This window comes from Wyeomyia smithii, chromosome 3 (assembly GCF_029784165.1).
Source record: "Wyeomyia smithii strain HCP4-BCI-WySm-NY-G18 chromosome 3, ASM2978416v1, whole genome shotgun sequence".
Classification (NCBI taxonomy): Eukaryota; Metazoa; Arthropoda; class Insecta; order Diptera; family Culicidae; genus Wyeomyia; species Wyeomyia smithii.
This window is the reverse complement of record NC_073696.1, coordinates 208,755,171-208,774,016: the sequence shown is the minus strand read 5'-3', so window position 1 is coordinate 208,774,016 and position 18,846 is coordinate 208,755,171. Positions and strand designations below refer to the sequence as shown.

The 18,846-nt window shown below is 40.5% G+C and overlaps 1 protein-coding gene across 14 annotated transcripts in view; it reads left to right on the top strand.

Moving 5' to 3' along the window:
• Positions 1-10,795: 10,795 nt before the first annotated feature.
• Positions 10,796-18,846, top strand: part of LOC129731420 (uncharacterized) — a 195,682-nt gene continuing 187,631 nt past the window's right edge. For 11 of the 14 annotated variants that reach the window (XR_008729018.1, XR_008729016.1, XR_008729017.1 and 8 more), the window contains exons 1-2: positions 10,796-11,300; positions 18,226-18,485. Coding sequence is in view for 9 of the 14 variants with exons in the window: in XM_055691404.1 (XP_055547379.1) it covers positions 18,432-18,485 (54 nt within the window). In the remaining 5 variants the exon portion in view is untranslated. The remainder of the gene's footprint in view (positions 11,301-18,225; positions 18,486-18,846) is intronic. The other 3 variants (XM_055691400.1, XM_055691399.1, XM_055691401.1) reach the window with 3 other exon arrangements.

Genomic DNA, 18,846 nt, shown 5'->3' with positions numbered 1-18,846 from the left:
TCGATCGTCTAGTTCATTTCATAATTTCTAACATTACTTCCTTCTAATGATAGACGGATGGGTTTGTCTAGGGGAGTCGATTCGGTGTCGTGTCGCTTGCGGTTACACCAGCTGCTGCGAATTGCTGCGTAGAATATTTATTGCTTTTTACTTCGAGAGTAGCTCGAAAATACACTAGTTGTTGTCCGTGTCAGTATGAAGGATGTGACTTTCACATTCTGGTCAGTAAATCGTCTTTTTTTCTTGAGGCTTCATTCTTACATGGCGACCGGTGCTATAATTGAAAAGAAAAAGAAAACTTTTACTTCTCAACATTTACTAGCATATATGGCGCTTGTCGCTTCGTCTCACTAGTGTCTGCACAGATTGGTTAAAAAAACAGGAAGGATTAAGCCAAGAAAAGGGAAAAGGAAAAGAAAAATAAAACAGAAAGGAATCAGGATGTTTTCGTCGTCCACTTCCGTGGCTAATTCACCACAGGCTTCCTGTTTTCAATGCTTTATCGGGCAGCCTGGGAGTCACTACGGGTATGTTATTGCATGATCCAATTCTCCAGTTCACGTTCATCAATCATGAAGGCAAGCAAAAACTTGAACGAATTTCTCTAACGTTGGTCAGGTGCTCAAAGACCGTTCACGAGTAATTTTGCGGTATCATACTTTCAATCTATTAATAATAAGCTTCCCAATTGTTTCCAACTGTTCAAAGCAAATCAAATCTATCTGAGCCGTACTTTAATCACTGCACTAGTGACCGGTGAATTTTGAGTTTTCGGTACGAGTTTAGGAGCTGGGAGTTCTCAAAACGTAAAGGAACGCCAATTCCGTTAAATGTTTTCATGTTAAGTGTGAAAAGCTAGATGTAATAAACGGTTATAGAAGCCTATTTGAAAAATGACCGAACATAAAATAATTTACACAAAAAAAATTATCATGATAAATTCAATGGCTTGATAAGTTTACGGAACATCTGATCAAGCTGATTCAACCATAAAGTATTGATTTGCACACTTTCGTCTACAACCGATGAACCACGCTCAGTAAGAAGCTGTGCACGTGATGGGTGTCGCGTTTCTTAACAATCGATCAAAAAGACCAATGTGTCAAACTTTCGTCGGGATTCTGGCATCGATTACGCGCAATAGAAAGAACATTTTGCAGCGATTCGTACCAATGGATCAAACATGGATCCACCTCTACAGTCCTGAGTGCAATCGGCAGTCGACATAGTGGCTTCTGTTTGGTGAAAGTCATCAAAAACGCCTTAAAAAGCAACAATCAGCCGGTAAAGTTTTGGCCAGTATTATTGTACGCAGTTGGACCGATTGGACTAAGAAAAAAGGGCTCTTTCACCAAGACAGCGCTCCCACTCACTCTGCTCGCCATATAAGGAATTGCATTACGAATGCATTCGCCAAATTCAACCCCAGAATTAGTGATTACTATGTGTTTCCTCGGTTGAAAATCTGGCTTTCTTGCAAGTGGTTCTATTCGAATGAACTGGCATTAAAATGTAAGACACTTGCTACAGTAAGTGCATTACTCTAGGCGGAGACTATGACGAAGAATAAAACAGTTTTGAGGTAGAACTATGTCTTTGTTTTGTATACTGTGGTCAGTGTTGTTAGTCTCGCTCATAAACAGCGTGCAACACCTCACGTAAGGTTCCCGTTGCTACCGATATCACACACTGGAGTATTCTTCATTCTAGCTATTTCTCGTTCTTTTTTTCGTCTCTTGTTCGCATTCGCTCCCAAGATTATATGCATACACTCTAGCCTACTCACCTACTCGCGAGCACAACCAGTCAAAGACAATTGTTTCACGATGCATTGCGATGATTGCGAAAGGAGAACGCAGTCCGGTACCCTACAAGCTCCAGTAGAGTAGTGAGGGGCAAAAGTACGAACTTAATTGTTTTTGTAACAAAACTATTTCAATAAACTATCATAAAATTCGGTTTTATTTCCAAGCGGTACATGACGCTACCCCGCGGACTACACTTTGTCCTATTGCTGTTTTTTTTTCATTTTCCGGACTATCCCGGACTACCCTTTTTCTGTCCCGGACAGTCCGTGAAAGAAACATAGTGCAGTTTTGAAGACACCAATACATTCACACATATGTGTCAAAATAAAAAAAAATATGTCAAAATCGGTTTGCTTTGATGATCGTTCTTCGCGTGTCAAACATCAGGCTGGATTTTATTTTGTTATTTTGTCATTTTCAGAAAATTGGCAAATTTTTCGTACAGTAGCACAAACGCGACAAAAAGACAATGGCGATAATGACCAAAACAAAAGTGACAGTTACCTCTGGTATTACGCACACCATTGCAACTGCTCGGAAAGTGTTTTTTTTCAGTTGCAAAGCGTAGTCCGGGACGGGATAGTCCTGCCGTAAAAACGAATTAAACAATAGTTCCCAAAACTGATAAGATTAGGTCAAAACAGCTCAAAACACAACTTTCTCCGTAACTTCACACCATTAAAACGGAATCTAATGTGTTACATGTTTATTTAACTGACATTAAAAAAAGCAAAGAAAAGTCGCGTACTCTTACTCGCAAACAGGAACTCGCGTACTGTTTAACAGTCGCTGAGCAGCAAGATAAAAGAGTTTTTGTATGCCAGCAACCGCTCCGGCGAATGCATGAAGAATGAAGCGTATCTCGAAAGCGTGTGTGCAAAAGACTTAAGAAGGGTAGCATATGTCTCGTTCTCAAGCAAAAACGTGGAGAAAGTTTCTGCTTCTCGCACGCTTTGCAACGCAACGGAGATAACTGTATTGGTAAAATATAATTAAAAACATGCCGGAACAGGCAGCATACCATACCTTACTAAACAGTCGCCAGCTTTGCAGTCTGCGTAGGGTCCGCAGGTCGTCTTCCACCTGATCGATCCACCTTGCCCGCTGTGCACCTCTCCGTCTCGTCCCTGATGGATTGGTTTCAAGAACCATCTTCACCGGGCTGTCGTACGACATCCTTACAACATGCCCAGCCCACAGCAACCTGCCAATCTTAGCGGTGTGGACGATAGATGGTTCCCCAAGCAGCTCCTGCAATTCGTGGTAAGTTCGTCTCCTCCACATTCCGACCGCAGTCCACCGAAGATGGTACGCAACACCTTCCGCTCGAAGACCGCAAGAGCGCGTTGGTCCTCAACAAGCATACTCCATGTAAAGGACTACCGGTCTGATCAGCGTCTTGTAGATGGTTAACTTGGTGCGACGACGAATTCTACTCGATCGGAGCGTCCTCCAGAGAACAAAGTATGCACGATCGATTTTCCATAATGCGCCGTTGAATTTCTCTGCTGGTATCGTTGTCGGTAGTTACCAGTGAGCCCAGATACACGAACTCATCGACCATCTCGAATTTCATCACCACCAACTTTAACTCGAGGTGGGAGGTTAGCACTGTCTTCCCGTGAACCCCTTTCTTTCATGTACTTCGTCTTCGATGCATTGATGACCAGGCCAATCCGTTTGGCTTCGGCCTTTAGTCCGATGTACGGATCCGCCATCTTCACAAAGGTCTGAGCCACAATGTCGATATCGTCGGCGAAACCAAACAGTTGAACCGACTTTTGGAATATCATGCCACTCGTGTTGATCCCCGCTCTCCTAATGACACCTTCCAGGACAATGTTAAACAGTAGGCACGAGAGACCATCACCTTGCCTTGAATCTCTTCGGGTTTCGAGAGGAACTCGAAAGGGACTCGAGAGTGCCCCCGATACTCGAACTTCACATTACTCGATCCACCGTCGCTTTGACCAACCGCGTAAGTTTGTCCGGAAATGCGAAGTCGTGCATTTTTGCCATAGCTGGTCTCGATCGATTGTGTCGTACGCCGATTTAAAATCGATGAACAAATTATGTGTGGGCACGTTATATTCGCGGTATTTCTGCAGAACCTGCCGGACCGCGAATATCTGATCCGTGGTGGCGTGAGCACCCATGAATCCCGCCTGGTAGTGCCCCACGAACTGCTTCGCAAATGGTGATAGTCGACGGCAGAGTATTTGGGAGAGTATCTTGTAGGCGGCGTTCAGCAGAGTGGTTGGCCGGTAATTGCAGCACTCCAGCTTGCCGCTTTTTTGGTAGATGGGACACATAATACCCTCCATCCACTTCTCCGGTACTCGCTTTTTCTTCCAAACCTTGACAATGACCCAGTGCAAGGCTCTAGCCAGTGCTTCTCCACCGTATTTTAATTGCTCGCTGGGAAGATGGTCCACTCCAGTAGCTTTATTGTTTTCAGTCGACTAACTTTCTCCTCCACCTCCAGGAGATCGGAGGCTGGAGCTCTCATGTCTTCTGTTCGTGCACCAAGATCAGTTACCATAGCGTCCTCGCGCTCTACTGCATCGCCGTTTAGATGCTCGTCGAAGTGCTGCTTCCACCTTCGATCACCTCACACTCGTCTGTAAGGAGGTTGCCGTCCAAGCTCCTGCACATATCGGCTCGGGGCACGAAGCCTCTACGGGAGCTGTTCATCTTCTCGTAGAACTTCCGAGTGTCGTTAGCTTGATACACCTCTTCCATCGCTACGCGATTTCGGTCCTCTAGCTGGCGCTTCTTCCTTCCTCCAAGCTGCTTTTCCGTGGGTCCCGCAGTTGCTCGATATTTGGTAGCGGGACTTCGGCGGGTGTTATACCGTCGATAGTTTTGAGCGCGTGCACACAGCTATTAGGTAGTAATCCGAATCTATTTTCGTACTGTGGTAGGTGCGAACGTTGATGATGTCGGAAGGTACTTAGGACTACAATACCACGGGAGGTCGCAAAGTTTGCTCACCGATGGCCGTTATCATTAGATACGGCATGCATGCTATCGGGTCCGATTACCGGTCTGTACATTGCCTCCGGTTCTACCTTAGCATTCATGTCCCCAATGACGACTTTCACGTCCTGTCGCGGGCAGCTATCGTAGACCTGTGAATAGACGCTCGGGTTGGCGAAGCCTTTCCTCTACCGCCGGAATATGGTTTACGCGTCAATGATCGCGTCGCACATTCACACTTAGCTATTGTCGGATGACAACATTGCCCAGGCAACACCAACCAGTTGTATCCATGTTTCAACCGGCAGTATAGTGTAATCATATGATTCGTGGAGGTGTGAGATAGAAACTTGTGAGGGCCCAGCTAAGTTTGACGCTCCTTCCAGGTTGTCAACTCACTATTTAAAGCCTAACGGAACAGGCAGCAGCAAACCTCATAAAGCAAGCACAGCCGAAGAGCGGACCAGCATGTAGTTTTTGCTTTCTACTTAACACGCACTGGGTGCTTGATGTTCGTCTTCGGTTCGGCACGCAACGGATGAGGAACAGCACACAGCAACATATCACTTTCATAGTGCCTTTTCTATGGATACATGGAGCGTCCAATATGGCTCAGAGTCATGATTGTTTGCTTTTCTTTGCTCTGTGCCTCATTCTTGTATGCTGATTTTTGTTAGCTATATTAAACATTGTAACTAAAGCTCCTATGTTCAAAAGTGCAGGAGCCATTTTTTATATAGTTTTGAAGTAGAATACTTCTCTCAGGAAGTTCGGCTACATAGGGATGTGAAATGAAAATCTAAAACCGAAAAAAGTGAAAAATATGTCCAATTTCAAATGCTAATAAATCGGTTAGTATTCGATGGATTTCCTTCGTTCTTGCAGCAATAGATTGGAAAATCTTCTAAGATTCTTCCCAAAATAAGATAATTGTAATTTTATTATTCACACTATTGTACTATCGAAAATAGTCAAGCCTTGTCAAAACGAAAATTTCGACCCCTGATTGGTCGTTATATGCTCGCTTCCCAAGCACGGTCGACAGAATCATATACCTTGCAATTGAAAACATGATACTTGGCCTATATAAGAGCCTGTTTCAGCCGGAGCCGCTCATAACAGTTCTGAACAGCGACGACAGCAGTCCTCCCTTAGCAGCAGCGGGAGCGAGCAGTGGGTACCATCGATAGCGGAAAGCGGCCACAACTGTGGCATGGCTGTGGATAGGCGTAGCAGTTCCAGCGGATCTCACCATCGATAGCAGCAGGGCCAGCAGATGCAGTTACAGTGGATACCAATGGCGGCCACAACTGTGGCATGGCTACGGATAGTGTTGCAGTTGCTCAGCAGTTAGGCCAGCGTATAGCGGCCACAACTGTGGCATGGATATGCATAGCGTAGCATCAGACAGCGACAACGGCAGTCGTCCTTCCTCAGCAGCAGCACTAGCCCTGTGGTTGGTCACCACGTCTCAGGAGCAGCGCGGTTTTTCTCAGCGTGTGTCGCCAGACAGCCATTATTCCCCCCGTGTTGGGGCAGCATGAAGATTGCCATCAGGAAATCCAATTTTGGAAATCAAAATGCCTTTTTGAAGGCAAATAAACAAGTCATTGAAAGTTAATAATTTTTGTCAACGCAGTCAAGCATTCTGTGTTGGATCCTAGCAACTTAAATCTGTCGCACCCGTCTAATTTACTGAATGTGAAATAGCTTCCACAGTGCATGTTGTCCGTGTATCTTAATTCCCCCAATGTTAGGGCAGCTCAAAGGTTGTAATTAGCAACCGATTTTGAACCGCAACAAATAAAAAAATAATTGAAGGTTAATAATTTTCTGGCATCAACACAAGCAGACATTCTGTGCGGGATGCAATCAAATTCTAGCTAAGAATAGCTAATATGAAGTCGATTCAATCAATCAGTATAAACAGAATTTCGTCGTCTCCCAGCTGCCAAGTTGCAACATGATGCAACAAGCAACAGCGAGCAAACGAAATCGCTTGATGTTACAAACCGCAATAAGATACGGGTTAAAATCTTTGCGTGTGTGACTGACACGCAAGCAGCCGGGTTATCTTTCTTGTAAAAGTATTCTACTTCAACCTTGCGGTCGTGGCTTTGCATACAACCTTCTTGTGATTTTTTAAATAAATGAATTTATTGGAATCAGATTTGACGAACTAAAGCTGCCCAAACATGCTACTTTTAGTAAAAGTTTGTAGCATATATAATGTCGAATTCATGTTTGCGGTTTAGCTACACCAGAATTACACCTTTTTACGGTAGCTGTTCGTTTTTAGTTTTCCACCAGCGGGTGGAGAATGTTTACTAAAAGTTATTCAGAGACTTTTATTGGTTGTTCTGTAACAAATGCTTACATTTCAAAACCGGCTAGAAGAATTATATTTTTACTTGACAAATGATACATCCATATTAGTATATATTGATATTTTGGTTTGACATATCCTTTTAAATTCTTCTTCTTGGAAAAATATGTTAATTTTGAAGCTACAACTTAGAAAAGTAACATGATATGTTTAATAGTGGTATTTTTGTTGTTGTTGTTGAGCATTTTATATCTTTGTTAATGCAGATCCCACAAGTGTTTTTTCTCAATTACAGTGTTAACGAGCTTGCAAATATAAATGAATATTACACTTAATGAGAGTGCCCCACATGCCTGATCCGTTGCCATCATGTGCCGAAAAGTGTTCTATCGTACCAAATGTCAGCTGACGAAAGAAATGTACGCTTAGGCATTGTAGATATACTAAAGTAGATTAACTAGAAGCTATTTTTGTGGTTGCTAAGATCTTCAAAAATCCCAATGCAGGTTTCGAAGACAAGATCAAATTCAGCATTTTTTTTACTTTTGGGTCACATGACGTTTTTGGAACCTTTGGTTTTTTAAGGTACGACGCTGTAATTTTCTGAGAACATCACATGCATGTCTAGATTACGTTGCAGTGTCAACAATAGCGATATAAATGTCAAAAAAATTAACTACAGTACTTCAATTATCTGTGTTACTAATTATGCCAGGCGTCGCACAGTGGTTGGAAAGGACTGAAATCAGAGCGAAATTAATAACTCTTAAGGGTTGCCTCCTAGATTAACGATGTCTTCTCGAATACTGATCCTGAAACTATTGGCCACCTTTTAGTGATGACCATGTAGTACAAAGCATCACCGCTAGGGCGGCGCTGTTGCTTATTTGCCAAGGACGCAAAATAGAATGATAATGTCTCAAGGTAGTTTGTAGAGCATAGTGTTTTGAGAAACTCTTCCATCGATATGAAGTTAGTACATGATGTATTTTTTGATAAATTCAGCAATTAATCTCAAAAAACATGATATACGGCTACCTATGGCATGTCGAAGAAGAAAACCCCAAAAAATCCAGAAATTCTCAATTGTGCGCGGGTTTCCGCGGGGATACTATTTAAAACTCTACTTAAAGTTGGAATGCCATGTATTTCATCATACTTATTTGGTGGAGGGCTTATTTCCATAAAACGATTCTGAAAAGAATATCTGAAGTTTAACAACTAGAGTAGGACCATATAATGTTAGAGTAGGACCATATAATGTTAGAGTAGGACCATATAATCAATTCGACATCATTGTAATATTCATTACTACCAATGTATTCGGTAATAAATCACCTGGGTAAACAATGTGAAATTAGAAAAGTTGTTAGTACACGAAAAGCCTACTTTACATTTCATTAATAATCCGAACATGTGATGCATTTTCACATAGTTTAAACCTTGCAGAAATGATTTCCGAAGAGTGCCTATTCGACGCATTAAGGTGAAAAATTGATTTTTTCTGAATATATGCAGTTCCAGATCACTGTGCGTCGTCCCTTTGGAAAACACTGTTTTCTAGGTAAGAAAACTTGACGTTAATGCCTGATCCCGCCTGATTAGTGCAATATGCAAACTAAAATTGGTAATATCTAAAAAATGGGTAGATTTAATGTAGTTAAGGGGCCGTTCCTAAACCACGTGGTCATATTCTGATCACTTTTTATATTTCCAGGTAGGTAGTAAGAAATAGGGAAGGTACATGGGTGGCCTTCCGACAGTTAACCGCAACAATCGCAATGGCGGACGAAAACATGCGGGTATGCATGCTTTTGAGTACTTTCTTCGTTTTATTTTTCACTTTTCGCGACAAAATTATTGGAGCAAATGTTGGAGTTTTGCCAAGAAACTCTCAATGGGGCCAGCTAGGGGACGCTCCATCTCGTCCAACGATTGCTTCGAGTAGTGGGCTGACGGAAGATCCAGCCTCTACACCGCGTTTTCGTCTTTATGGTATTTCTCTCGCTGATTACTAGCCACAGCAGCTCCTTCTTGAGGAAGTTGGTGTGTAATTCGAAATTCACCATCGTGGAGGAAGTAAAATACGAAGTGTCTTGCCAGTCGTTGCCATCCATGTTCGCCAGCTAATTTTCACAGTTTGGCTAGCTCCAGCCTCCTCCGGAGCTTTTTATCGACTAGGGTCGTTGGCCGTTCGAAACCGGGTTTTCTTTCGATGCTTTGTTTCTTGTTTAATAGTGCCAAGCTATTGTAGATGCCGAAACGGGCGTACCCGGCGTCCACAAAGTGTCGCCCGATATCCATTTTCGATGCGGCGGGGTACTGCTCTTTGAACGCGCACACTTCTGAATGAAAAAGTTCCACTGTTTTTGCCAACACGGTTAGAGTTCGAGTTGATTTTTTCTGCTGACTCATGGGTTACTATGATTGATGCTGCATCGGTTGTTTCGATAGTGCGTGTGAAAGTAAACCCATGAGTAATTGATAATTTTTGTGCATTTTTTAGGGCTCAACAGTTTTGTCTCCTCGAAAAAAGTCTCTATCCAAAACTTAACCTCAAGCAGACTTCTGGTAAGGCTTCACTTACAGTAGTGAAAGTCTCACTTGCGACTTTAAGCACGTGGTCTTTTCATTTGTCAAGTGCCAAACATTCTGCCAATTTTTTTTTACATTTCTATTATTAAACTTTATTTCTAAAATGCAAAAACTTCATTCTTGACTTGATGGCAACAATAAATTAGTTAAGAAAAAAGGCCACGTGGTTATTTCGTTAACCCCCCCTCCCCCGTGCGTGGTCTTTCGTGGTCTTTTTACAAGCCCCCCCCGTCCCCCTCTTTATGACCACGTGGTTTAGGAACGGCCCCTAAGTTGTATCTGTTGGTTATCGCAGAAGATTTTTAACTTTTTTCCAGAGTAAATCCATGTGCCTATTTGGAGAAGTGACAACAAAATGTCTAATACAGATTCAGTGGCAAAGGCAGAAAAATAACCAAAATAAAAATATAACCAAAGTTTCCATAGTGAACAGATCAACAACCCCGTGCAGAATATTCTGCCAAATACACACTCTCATCACCAAACTAAATATTTGGGTCAACTTCGAACTTCTAACATAATTCTTTAGCGCTAAATTCATGGTACCACATTGACAGTGGAAATATTCGTCCCCGCATATTTATGCACCAATCACGCATCGGCCAATTTTTTCCCTGCTTTATCGAACCACTTGTGACGCGGCCAAACATGCAAAACTGGCACTGGCCACCTCTCGTCCCCTTGTCACATAGCCAGTGCCATTCATATGTACCTGGTCGACTGGGTAGTCAAAACAAAAATAAAGCCAAAGTTTTAAACACGCCGTGACGCCGGTTCCGGTTTCCATGCGGATGGCGCCGCCAATAACTTCATACAGGCTTGCTAACATATGTGTGTGTGTATTGATGACCGCGGCGGGGGTTTGGCCAATCTTATGCATGTTGGTGGAGCATTCCAACATAAACGTGCCCCTGAACGCGGTTCAGCACACCTTCATCCATCAAGCCGAACGTAGAAATTTTCAAACCGAGGGGTTCTGGCTCGTTAGAGTGCATGCATTTCTGTATTAGTTTTTTTTGGTTCTGGTTCTGCACTCTATCGTTCTAGCTACAAATATTCCCGTTTTAGTTCATCGTCAGACCGTCGCTCGTTCGAACGTAATTTAAGCTTCCGCTGCTACCGGGAACGACGCGCCGCCGCCGCCGCCGCTGACAATGGGAAGATTTTGTTGCTAGAAAGGTGCAATGACACACCTAGCTACGGGCAAATAGTCCCGCGATTCCCGTTCCACCGGAGGATTAGTATGAAGAAGCTACCGCCGCACTTCTTCTAGTGGGTGCTAGGATTTGGGATTGTTGTGTGATCGATCGAAATTTTCCAACTTTTGTGGTGTTTTTTGAATGTGCAATATTGAATTTGGATTTATTTTTTTGCTTTCCTATTTTATTTTTTGCTTTCCTAAGTGCAAACATCGAACCGAAAACCGTGAAGATCATTCAGTTTCCGAGTGCATCACCATGCGTATAAATCCTGGAGGTGGTCCAAAATGAGAAAAAGTCGCCTAAAAATAACGTGCGTGAAAAGCGTAGAGTTGCTCTGTAAATTGAGCGATGTGATGTTATGAGATGCAGAACAAACGTGTGTCTTATGTAGTGCGTATAATGAAAGCGATACTATTTTCATCCAAATTAGGAAGATCGCTTGATGGCATTTCTCCTGTCGGAAGGGGGAGATCTCCAACTGCGTGTTATGTTCGAACGTTGTGACTATTTGATTGCCAGTTTCCTGTGCGGTTCAAAGGGGGGCCTTGCATTCCAGTATGGGATGGAACGATGGATACGTGATGCGACATTTCATTATTAACGTATTTTTCCTATGACTAATGTGGAATAGAAATAATTTAAGATAAGTTTTGTCTGGTACGAAATTAGTTTTATTTGTCCCCTTTATATTTCCAGCTTTCATTTAGTCGGTCTCGTGACAATGGTTAACACTGTCGCAGTTTTTCGATGCAAAGCGCCTTTGTCATTCTAAAAGCGGGAGAGAACGTGTAGCATGTATATGAAATTAAATTAAAAAAATACAAATTTTATTGGTAAAATTGAAGAATTCTCAAAATGTTACCATTTTGTAAACTACGGATAATTAAAATCAGCTAGACTTGAACTAACACCAATATCGAATGAGCTACGATAAAACTATTCTTTCATTTTTTTCGTTTCCTCTACTTTGAAAATTTTATTCTATATTGGAGTAAAAGTTGTTTACAAAGAGTTATGTAATGCAGTTTTTCTACATATGACATTTTTTTAATGTTAAATATTGATATAAGAATTTCAAAATGGCATCAGTCGCTGAATTTCGGTTTCAAAGTGTCATTCTAGTTCTGAAAATACCAATGTTGTTCAACATTGTCTACACTTTTATATACCATATTTTCTAACTAATTTCAATTTATACAACGACTTTCACCAGTCAACATTCAAGTTCATAAAAGGCAGACAATGTGTGCAGCTGGGAAAGCGAAAAACAAGTGAATTGAAAACATTACAACAAACTTGGAAAAATATACCGCATCCAGAGGGAACCTGAATTCGCAATCTCTCTGTCCAATCTGGATGCGGTATATTTTTCCGAGTCTATATCATGTTTTCAGTTCGCTTATTTTTCGCTTTCCCAGCTGCACCTACTGTCTCCTTCAATGAACTTTATAGAGCTTCCAAGAAACCGGGAGTCGCCATCTTGAATTTAAAAATGATGTTGCGGCTGCTGGACATCAACTTCTGGCTTCCTGCCTGATAGAGGGTCTGTAAATATGGACTTCATGCTACTCATCAAATCCTGTGTCAAATCAACTTGTGCCATATTTCTAGTTATTCTATTTTCCGGAGCTTGTCTTTCATACACACTTAGAGTTTTTCTATTTGGCGTAGTTTTGATTCATGAAAACAACATCGTTGGCTTCGTACCACTCTATCACCTCGATGGCTCGATGTCTGGTCGGGCCAAAACAGAGTCACCTTCGTGGGACATGAGAAAAGACAGCAGGTACTTCTGGAGGCATTCTTCTTAATAAGTTATGCCGTTGATTTTGTCCTCAGATCGCCTGCCACACCAAGTACTTTTCGGTAAATTTGTCGTCCTTCTGCTTTCGGAACTGCTCTGGAATATAAAAAAATTCCAGGCCGGGATCTATTTGGCGTCCGCGGGAATGTACGTCTCGTTGTCCAGTACGATGCATTGCGGCTGCACTAATTAGTGTTCTAAAGCGGGATTTTTTTGTTTATCCATTCGGTTAGGTGCCTTTCTTACTGGAATCGAAAGATTGCGCTTGATCCCCTCCATCCCCTTCCTCACGGGGTCGGTCGCCTTTGCTTGTCTTGCGCTGGTAGTTAGCCCATGGGCCGTCTGGGTTTTGTTGAACGATTTTACTACACGGTACACAGTCGAATGTTCGATTCCCAATTGTTTCGCTTAATATCCACCATTATCCAAAATTTCATCAAATTTTATCGCAAATAAAAGTTATACGCAAAAGTAAGAGTTGCATTTTTCTAGTACAATCTTAACTCATATAGAAAGTTCCCATAATGCACGAAAAGTCTTATCCTTATCTTCTTCTTAACGTATAAAAAAATACAGCTCTGTTGAAGGACCCCCATACAAATGAAACACAAATTTCTGCTCAATTCGAGAACTAATCAAGCACCAAATTTGGCATGTCAAGGATTTTTAGCAAGACATATTTTCATAATAGTTCGACATCCCTCCCTCTCCTGGAGGGCTCCCATACAAATGGAGCACAAATTTTTGTACAACGCTATAACTAATTAAGCAAATGAAACATCAGAACTGATCATAATTATTTTATCATTTTTTTTTGCACTGGAAATGTATCATATAGTGATAATAATAAGCAGTGAATGGATTTGGGTATTTTTTGCATGGAGTAACCCACCTAAAAGTGTCATATGGCATTTCTTATAATAAAATTTATATTCAGTCATTGTCAGCACAATATGCATCCAAATACTTGGGTCAGAAACTGAAGCAATTACAAAATACACTACCTCAAAGTGAATGGTTTCGTTACTCCAGTCAAGTATAAATTACAATTAGCCTTTTTCAATGCCACAGACACGTTCTTGGAGCAATGCTGAATTTTCTTATCTCGAATATTTTTTTTCTTTCATTTTTCTCTGCATATTTTCCGCCGGTCTAGTTCCGCCACTGTTGTTGTACCAATCACCGACGCCCGGGGAGGCGACTCCATCCAGGACCCTAACTTACGACCCGTTGTTTGACGAAACGGCACCAACGACTTTACTTCTTCATGCGATGGAAGACGTGATCCCAGAGATTTTTCGCGTCAGAAAATCTCCCGGTGTCGGCTAGGAATAATTCTAGACCAGTTGGGATGGTTGTGAGTGGATCACGTCACCCCGGCGGTGGGATTCGAACCCAAGACACGAGCGTGGTTGGCGGTGATGTTACCAACTACGCTAGGCCCCCTGCCATCTTGAATAGGGTCGCTTTTTACGCGGTTTTATTTTACGCGACTGTTGTACGCGGACTCCGGAATTTACGTGTTTTTTTCTACGTGGATTTCGGTTTCGCTTCACTCGGATTGCGAAATTTTCACGGTTTATTACGCGGGTTCAGGAATTTACGCGGTTTTTTACGCAGATTCCGGAATTTACGCGGTTTTTTACGCGTTTTTTTTACGCGGCACGTATCCCCGCGTAAGAAGCGACTTTAGCGTATGGGTCATTTTCCATACGAAGTGTACATGCCACTTGGACACGACCATCACAGATTTTGCTCAAAGTTGGGGGAATTATTCATATACTGTCTTTTTGGAAAAATCCCAATTTTGGTATCGATTGGAATACCCCCCGCTCTCTGGGACCCCTCTCTTTGTTGCGTTTTGACAAAAAATGCGTGAAGTCACGCATTTTTTGTCAAAAATCTCTTTTTTCTTTTTCTTTCAATTCATAGACGTAAGATGTCCGGCAAATAGTGATAGATGATTTTTGAAGAAAATGAACCAAGGAATCCAGAAAAAATATAAGTTTTGGCTGGAAGTGTTGCCAGATAAATTATTTTTGTATTTGAAAACTAAATTTACATTTTTCGGCAAATGCAGCCATTTTAATCTTGAATTTTATAATTTAATTGTGTTACTTGGAAAATTTCACATAAAAAACAACTATCATCCTGAAGAATCCTGAAAAAATATTGTTTTTGACCGGAAGCGTTGATAGATAGATTATTTTTGTATTTTAAAATTAAATTTGCATTTTTCGGCCAATGTAACATTTTATTTTAAATTTGATGATTTCATCGTATTTCTCGGAAAATTCTACGTAAGAAACATTTACCACCCCGTGGTAATATGAGCCAATCTTAAGATATAACATTTTTACGAAAAATTAATCACGAAATTCAGAACTATTTTCGTGAAAATGCTATATCTCGAGATTGGCTCATATTACCTCGGAATGATAGTTGTTTCTTATGTGAAATTTTCCAAGGAACACGATTAAATTATCAAATTTAAAATAAAAATTGCTGCATTTGCCGAAGAATGTAAATTTAGTTTTAAAATACAAAAATAATCCATCTGGCAACACTTCCGGTCAAAAATAATATTTTTTCAGGATTCCTTGGATCATTTTCTTCAAAATTCAACTATCACTATTTTTCGGGTGTCTTACGTCTATGAATTGTAAGAAAAAGAAAAAAGAGATTTTGAACAAAAAATGCGTGACTTTGCAATAAACAGGGGGGTCCCACAGAGCGGGGGGTATTCCAATCGACACCAAATTTGGGATTTTTCCAAAGTGACGGTAGATGAATAATTCTCCCAACTTCGAGCAAAATTTGTGATGGTCGTGTCCAAGTTTGTGCTTTTTCGTGGTCACTTCGTATGGAATGACCCGTATGCAGTTTCACATTTTTTCAAGCGATTAAAAAGTGCCACTAAAATTGTTTGTCTTTGGATGCGAACTTTCGAGCTAACAAACAAACTTCAAACATAATACAAAATGTTTGTTTGTTGTTGCTGTTATTGAGTCGTTTAAGTGTAATACAAATAAACAGCGAAATTTATGCTACTACACGACTCGGGATAATCGTTTGATAAAGTTACATAATTCCATTGGTGTATCACAAGGCAATATAAATACAGTATAAAGTCGAAGGCGAGAAAATGGTAGAGATATTCAAAGATTTTCGGTTGTTGCTTTTGCTATCTGCAGCCAAAAAATGAACACTGAGAAGAAAAGCGAGATTTTGAAGTTTTTATCATTATTAGCAACTTTCGAGTGGCAGAAAAATAATAACTACTTCAATTGGATAATTTTGATAGATTAAAAAACAAAGCGCCGTCCGCTACGGAATGCTTCAATTACATAAGCAAGTGCTGTAGCAAAAACCCTAAAAACATAAAATCGTTGCCTGCTTCGCTGCGACAAGTGTACTTGCTGGTCGATTTGATTCTCAGGAAATCATCCTTTCGCTGAACAATGAAGACTAAATTGTTGCCCGCTAACTTTTTTATATGTAACTAATGACAGTTACACTTACATACAATGGACGTGTCATTGTGCACTCGAGCGAACAAAGCAACAACATCAACAACAAATCATTTACAAAGTCAAATCGTTTGTATACTTCTGTGTCGGCTGTGTTGGGGGAGTGCTTGGATTGCAACATTACAAGCACGCGATTTGTTTAACTATAATCAAATTAGTTATGAATTTGAGCCTCTTTACTATGTTTTAAAAATTGATTTCATAAGCTAGAGAAATTTGCAGAACTTTGAAATCCTTCATTCTGTAGTTTAACTCTATATTTGATATTTCGGAAGGGCACCCTAATAAATTAAGACGCATTCTACGTTAAACAACAAAACCAAAATGGTTTGTTTAATTGGTATAATGGGCAGATTTGTAGACAGTAATTCTGACTTTCCAGAAAAATAATTTTAATTTTGGGCGAAAACAATCAAGAAAAAACCGTAATTTATTGTTATGAATTGATTATCTCGAATTCCCCTCTTTATGAGAATATGTTTTGTAAGAAAATTTAACATGGTGACGAACCAGCCTGTGGCTGAAAGCCACCCTAATAAAGTAATGGAAAAAAAAAAGAAAATTCAACAATGTGTTGTTTCAGATTAACCCCCAGTGCCCAGTGCCGCCTTTGGACGGGCTTAAGTCAAACCTCTAAAAAGCTTCAATAAATACTTAAAAAATGTTTACAAAGACAGTGATCCCTCTAGTGCCGAACAAAAAAAGTTGAAACTTAGAAAAGGACTTTTTTTCCAACATACTTTTCAAGTTAATCTAGACCTGTCACTTTGTTTCTAAGCACATTTTTTTCTTTACAATTTTTCGTTATGGTTGTCTTAATTTGAATTATCTGATCCGTTGATATGAACAATTTATTGCTGAACAAAGGCTGAAATAGAATTTCCTACAGCAAAAAATTAGCACTGGTTTTTTTTAAACAAAATAATATCTTTTGAAATTTGGTACGCAAGTACAATTATAAATTCACCAAAAAGTAAACAACCTAAGGTTTGTCAGACGAAGAAGAAAAGAAAAATCTACTTCACGTTACAAGTTTATTAATTTCATTAATTCATTTATACGTGATTCTTTTGCGCACAAAAATTACTATCGATTTAGAACTATTGTTATTTTTATCATGATCGTGACAGGAATCCGTGAACACAAAACCAACAATAGCAGATAATCACCATTAATAGCGAAGATGTCCTGATGTACGTTTATAGCTTGCAGCATAATGGTATACGAAAACTCGTAAATTATTACCCACTTACTAAATGGTTGCACGCAAAAAGAGAACAGTTAACCGCGTCCGGTTCGCCAGTAATTAGAAATCAATTTCTTTCGTACGCCATAAGTTAGATTAGTTACGTTGTTTGATTACTACTTTCGGTAATTGGGTCACACGATCTGATGATTCCTTAACATGACATCAGAATAAACTCTCAGTGCTGCCAAAAACGAAACATGGAAAAGTACCTACAAAGGTTTACAAGCGATGCGCACCAAAACATTGTCTGCATTTCCGGGTAGCAGACACCGTGCGGACGTCATTTTCACCAGGTTCATAGTTCCGTGTCCATCGCCCATCCCCGTCTAACCTGACCTACTTTGGCAGGTTTGTTGATCGGCTTGCAAGAACTGCAAAATGTTCACCCAGAGCGTCGCGTGGGTGCTGCTGTTGCCTTCGATACGCGTTCGATTGTACTTCATCGGCCCCGCGCCGCGGGGTGGTGGAAGGAATTGATTAAACAATCCGCAGACTTACAGAGTCGGGTTGTCAAGGACCCTTGATTGACATTCCGGAACTTGCTACGTTACCTTCATCAGTGTGTCATTGTGTGAGCTGGTGCTGTTGATGGGCGGGGCGGGTTGGAAAGTTTTCCAGCAAAAATAAACAAAAACAGTGAACTCTGGCCAATGTTCTGGTGGAGAGTTGAACAACAATAAAATGGAATGCATGAAGACGACCAAATGTTCAACGAGTTTTGGTGTTTTCCAGTGAATAATGACGTGGTCTCATATGAGGCAAGTAACAAGATGTATGTGTAAAATTGTTCGCTTGTGAAAAGTTTAATGAAAAATTTGAATAATATGAAAGAAAAGTGATGAAGTTCCGTATTGTTACCAATTAGCAGAGTGTATCTATGAAACCACAATTTAATGAGTACTGAATAGCAGAACAGTGTCTATCGTTTAGTACTGAAAATGGATAGCAGGGAAGGGAACTCAACGGCTACCACCTTATACAGAATTTTACAGGTGAGTTTTAGATGGTGCTTTGGTTTCAATATAAATTTAGGATATCGTTGGTTGTGGTGTTAAAACTTAATTATACATTTCTAGAATGAGACAAAATTTGCTGCAAGATGTGTTTTGAAAAAATATCTAGCCAAACAGGTTTGATGTAAGTTAGAAGCATCGGATTTGGCTATACTAGAAATTAATTGATAATTGTAAAAAGGTATGATAAGTTACATCACTACTAAAGTCTCTAATTCAACCTTTATAATTTATAAAAAATATCAAGACTGAGTATACTAATCTGATTAAAATTACAGAGTATAATTATACCTTTTCCAAACTATCTACCGAGGAAGAAAAAATAATAGATAAAATAACA